This window comes from Centruroides sculpturatus, unplaced genomic scaffold, assembly GCF_000671375.1.
Source record: "Centruroides sculpturatus isolate CEXI.00-Female unplaced genomic scaffold, Cexi_2.0 scaffold3379, whole genome shotgun sequence".
Lineage (NCBI taxonomy): Eukaryota > Metazoa > Arthropoda > Arachnida > Scorpiones > Buthidae > Centruroides > Centruroides sculpturatus.
In genome coordinates this window covers 2762-8404 of record NW_019387470.1, presented here as the reverse complement: position 1 = coordinate 8404, position 5643 = coordinate 2762, and the positions used below count along the sequence as shown (strand labels likewise).

At 28.0% G+C, this 5643-nt stretch overlaps 1 protein-coding gene across 1 annotated transcript; it reads left to right on the top strand.

Annotated features, from left to right (window-relative positions):
- The first annotated feature begins 724 nt into the window (after positions 1–724).
- Positions 725–4185, top strand: LOC111616444 (ryanodine receptor-like). The gene is made up of 5 exons (XM_023357853.1): positions 725–776; positions 964–1120; positions 1199–1321; positions 1459–1506; positions 4045–4185. The coding sequence occupies exons 2-5, from the start codon at positions 1031–1033 to the stop codon at positions 4168–4170; spliced, it is 387 nt and encodes a 128-aa protein (XP_023213621.1). The 5' UTR covers positions 725–776; positions 964–1030; the 3' UTR covers positions 4171–4185.
- Positions 4186–5643: the final 1458 nt, after the last annotated feature.

Below are 5643 nucleotides of genomic sequence, written 5' to 3'. Positions count from 1 at the left end.
ACTGTCATTTTTTTAACTTATTAAATTCATTTAATTAAATTTTATCTTTTCCGAATCATATTTTCTATAAATTTCAATAAAAACTTATGATAGACAATAAAAAGTGTTATTTACCTTGCCTTTTAAATCAAGAACATAAATTGCAGAAGCAGACATGTTGACTAAAATAATTCCAACTTGATTTCTTTAAATAAAAATATTTAAAAATATAATTAAATATAATACAATGACTATAAATATAAGAACTGTGATTTAAAGATAAAATGTACAACAAACATTAATTTATATTAAATACATCATAAAAATATAAAAAAGCAAATTATTACATGTAAACAACATTTTACATAGATATGATTTCTATTAATCTATGCTAACAACTGAATAAACTGTAATTTGCTAGATAAATACAATATTCAATCATCGTAGAATCAAACACTGTGCTCGTTTTAGCAGATATAATTTGTTTAATAAGAATAATGGATTTTATAAAATCCTTTTTTTTACATTAATATAATTTTTTAATGAAATAAAAATTTTACGTTTTAAATAAGAATATTGTAAACAACATTTAACATTGCCAAGATGTTTATTCCTAATTACAATTAGCTACAGTTTAACTGCTAACTTTTAATGTTTAACCATCAATAGTTTACATATATTTCATATATCAATAACTTTTAGTACTCATGATCAAATTTTAATCAATACTAACAAATCATTGCNGCTGTTCTTAATCAAGCTAGATCCTTATGGAGACTAGAATTAGTAAGGACAAAGTAAGTAAATTAATAAATATATTAAAGAAAATAAAATATTCTTAGATAAATATTTAAAATAATTTATATAACTGTAATTGTTTATTTCAAATGAATAGTAAAAGTTCATAATTTATTTTTATAATAATAAATATAAATGATATAAATATTTGTGTGTACAAAATTAAAAGGCTTGTTTAAAATACAGGTGGGCTGGTGGATTTATTAATTGGGGATATCCTTTAAGAGTTCGTCATATAACAACAGGAAGATATATGGGTTTTACTGAAAATAGAGAAGTATGTTTAGTTTCCAGAGAAGAAGCAACTGTGGCAGCAACTGCATTCTGTCTTCGCCAAACAAAAGTATACTTTTTAATGTAAAGATTTTCCTTTTATAAAATTATATTTTTTAATATACAATTTTAATTTGTTTTTATCTAGGATGATAAGAAAATTATTTTAGATGAAAAAGAAGAAGAAGTAATTGGGTCACCTCTTATAAAGTATGGTGATACTACAGTTTTTCTTCAACATTTAGAAACAGGTCTTTGGTTATCCTATAAGGTATACAATTTCCAGGATTTAGTTATCATACCAAATCCAATTTTCAGAAATTTTGTTCTGCTAATTATATTCTAAATTATTTGCATATTCTAAATAAAAATACCTATTCTTATATTTCTGTTGAACTTTTCATGCAGACATATGAAACAAAAAAACGAGGAGTTGGAAAAGTAGAAGAGAAACAAGTAAGAATTTACATTTTCTACTTTGCTCATTTCACTAAATTATTGTGATAAGTTGAATAAAATTGAATTATTATTACATTTAGTTTTATTTTTTCTTAATGAAACTTTTGACATATTTAAGTAAATTCCAAGTATATTATATACAATGTATATACAAAAAAAATTGTTTTATTTTTCTAATGCACCGCTGTAATGATTAAAATATATAAATACAAGAGAAAGTCATTAAATAAGTTACAAACTGATATGTAATAGTAAAAGATAGCAGTAATTTCTAAAAGTGTTATTAGGTTGTAGCTGAAACACAATTTACATTAATTAATTGCAGTAGTAGACTCTAAGTGTCATATATCTGTACAGTTCATGTAAAGGAAATTCACAAGGAAATGTTTCCTGTTTACAGTGTCAATAAATTTTCTCAAGGACATTCAAAAGTTGATGATGAAGATTGTTCTGATTGCCATATGAAATTGTGACAGAGGCAATCTTGTAGAGGTTGGAGATGATGATTTGAGCTGTAGACAGTGTAAGATGTTCTCTTGGTTTAGTCTACACAGTAATTGATGTAGAGGCTGCATGATTGTTTGGATTTCTGTAAAGTGAGTGCACAAGGGATGTCAAAAGAACTTAGAGGAACGCAAAATGAAATGAATGGGTCTGTTCTTACAACATCTTACTTAGTATTGAGATGACAAGACAAAAAAATCTTGGAATCAAATGTTTTTCAAGTAATAAGATGTTTAATGTGAGTTATGTGTATGGCTGACACAGCAAGTAACAGAGAAACAAATGCATAATAATGGCATAATTTACATCAATTGAAAGTACATGAACTAATGAGTATCAATCAAATATCAAAACACTGATTTTCTCAAAGGAAAAAGCTAGGATAGTTTGAAAAAATTTTATAAAATTTGCAATAACTGTTAAATTCCTTGATAAGAATCAAAACTGCATTTTCACAATAACAAAGGTAATTATTTTCATTATTTAAGCAATATGATGCACTACAAACATATTAATTACACATTTGTTCTTGCATATGAATGAAAAAGCAATCAAAATGGAAACCTTATTTTCAAACTCTCATAATTTTGTTCTTTGAAAAAAATTAGTGTTTTTATTTTTGATTGATACTCATTAGGTCATACACTTTTGATTGATGTAAATTATGCCGTGATTATATATTTTTCTCTGTTACTTGGCATGTGAGACAGCAGACCCGAGACTTTTATACAGATGGTATTGAGGTTTAGATAAAATGATTAGATACGTTAACAATGGTGAGGGATTATGTTGAGAAGTAAGAAAACTTAGTAATGTGATGAAAAATGATTTTCAAGTTTTTACTTACTTTAGTTTTTTAAATAAGCTTTTTGTGATTATTTACCAACTTTCTCTTGTATAATAAAATAGCATGCAAAAAGAATTTTTATATCATCAGAACAAAACATTTTCTTCATTTGAATGTGACTATGAGAAGCTGGGGTGAAGGTGTGATGCTTAACCTTTTTTCGATGTTGGTCCATTGATGACTACTTACAATGTCAGTGGATGGTTTCAGTTAGTACGAATGGGAAGGGTTAGCGAGGTTGTTGATAAGATGTCAGCAATATATGAGATAAAGCAAACATTTAAATAACTTAACAAGTTTAATATAAAAACAAAGGATTACAAGAGATGGAGACAATCTGAATTGGAATAATTAACAGTTGTCTGGTTAAGAGGTTCATTAGGACCTCTTAACCAGGCAACTGTTAATTATTCCAGGGAGGGACTATTAACCAATTAGAGACCAAATTTCTAAGTGACTATTTATCTACTTACAAACTAAAGACTGAGAGAGAGTTTACATACAGTTGACTAACATAATACCTCGTTAAGTGTTTAACTCGGATGGCAAAGTCTTCTGAGATTTGATATCAGTGGAGAGACAATTGACAGGTGGACTAGCAAGAAGTTGGCAGTTTTTGGCGACAATTGGGTGCGAGCTCTTTTTATTCTCCCCGAGCATGGGAGTAGAATCAGGTGATTTTGATTTAATGTGGTCTAAAGTTGGGATGTGTCACTGGTCCAGCTGATACAGGCCATAAAAATTTGACAACTCAGCCAGGTTATTGATACTTACTGCCAGGTGTTCTGACTATTCTTACCTCATAATTTAACCGATTTTGGCATTTTTCCTTATCAATAATTAGATGTTTGAATTTATCTCTGAAACTTATTCAAAACAACATTAAAGATTGTTGATTTGTAAGGTTATTTGATCATCTTTTATCTTCATGCTAGAGGTCAATGGAAACAGCAGGTGGAGGAAAAAGAAAGTGGGTTTTTTCATTTTATAATTAACTGCATATTAATTTTAATCAATTAATTGTCCAAAACTCCCTGGGAATTGGTACACAATGAAAGTTGGGGGAAAAGGAGGGTTCAGAATCTCACATAACATAGCTTGATATTCATATGACAGTGAGTTTGTCAACAAGAAATTTAAAAACTATTTAGATTGTTTTAAGTTTTTTTTTATAAATTTAACAGGCTATTATGTCTGAAGAAGGAAAAATGGATGATGGTTTAGAATTTAGTAGATCACAAGAAGAAGAATCTCGTACAGCCAGAGTGATTAGGAAATGCAGTTCACTATTTAATAAGTTTATTATGTAAGTAATATCAATCTATCATAATAAGACAAAATTTTGTTGATTGTAAAAGATAATTATTTGAAATGATTCTAAAATGTAATTTATATAAGTTTTTTTTAATTACAAATTATATATTCAGGTTTTTATTTCAGTTAATTTGAAATATTACATAATGAGATATAAATAAATGTTATAACAATATAGGGAAAATATTACAGCTTGTAACAATTTGCTACTTTATTTCTCTATTTTTTCTTAATGTTACAGAAAGGTATGTAAACATTTGCAGCAGACAATCACTTATGAAAAATATTTTGGACAATTTCAGAACACATATAACAAAAGCACATACAAATCAATTGCTATATATCTGCCGTGTTGTTATGAGTAACATGCCCTCATGGCATGCATAGAGACACAAAAGGAAAATGATAAAATTAGACTTTCACACTTGCTTTAAGCATATGATTCATTTTGGCATATTTAACATATAATTTACTATTTGGTTTGCTTCTTGGTCTTTCCTCTGCAACTATGTTTATTTAGCAGATGCTGTTTTTACTCTCCTATATGTTCCTGTACTTCTTTTGACTTGCATAAGAAATGTCAGTGTCAGGATCATATGAAAGTATTGAATGTTCATATGCTTTAAATTCAAAATGATTTATTTATAATTATGAATTTCAGATGTACTTTTGAAAAAATAAGCAGGAAGCATGTGAAAATGTTTGACGGAAAATTGGGATTTACTTTTTAAGGAGAAATGATGTGCTTTTATTCTGAAGAGAATGCCAAATTCAAAGAGGAGTAAAGGTTTTAGGATTCCATTATTGAGTCCAATCTTAAGAGATCAATACCGAATGAAAACAAAATAGCTTGTTCTGTCTTAAACTAAAATTTGATTTCATATGTTGGTGTGTTTTATGACAAGAACCTATGAGAGCTACAATCTGTAGGGAGTAAAAGATACAGATCAAGGAAAATAATTCTGATTTGTGACTATCAGCAATCCTTCTATTGTTAATGGATGATCTATTGGAACAAGGGTTTACAGATTGGATAACTGTTTTAAAGGTCTTCTGCTATATTATCCTCATCAACAAGATTTGAGAATTGAATTAAACCAGCTGTAGCTCCAACAGTTTCAGATTATTTCTGAAGTCAAATTGTTTTACTATCATCTCTTATGATCACATCTATTTGCTTGTCATTATTAATCAAATTAATGATGTGCTTGAGCTGGTGCCATCAATAATATGCTTTAAAACATTTGATGATTTCAGCATCCAAAGATAGAATTTATTCCTTAAATTTCATTGCTTTATTTCTATCTTGATATGCTTAGCATTTATATTTTATGACAAGGAGTATTATCCAACAGTAGTAGAAAATTACCATTTCCTACTGTTGTTGGATTGCCTTATGTTTTTGTTGAATTCTTTTAGTCAGTAGTTGAACTCAATCGATGTCATCCATGTCTTTTTGTTATGTTGAT

Excerpts from the sequence above, each read along its gene's own strand:
- LOC111616444 (XM_023357853.1), top strand. The coding sequence starts at position 1,031 with ATGGGTTTTACTGAAAATAGAGAAGTATGTTTAGTTTCCAGAGAAGAA. Across the intron at positions 1,121-1,198 it reads TCTGTCTTCGCCAAACAAAA|GATGATAAGAAAATTATTTT; the intron begins GTATACTTTTTA and ends GTTTTTATCTAG. Across the intron at positions 1,322-1,458 it reads GTCTTTGGTTATCCTATAAG|ACATATGAAACAAAAAAACG; the intron begins GTATACAATTTC and ends CTTTTCATGCAG.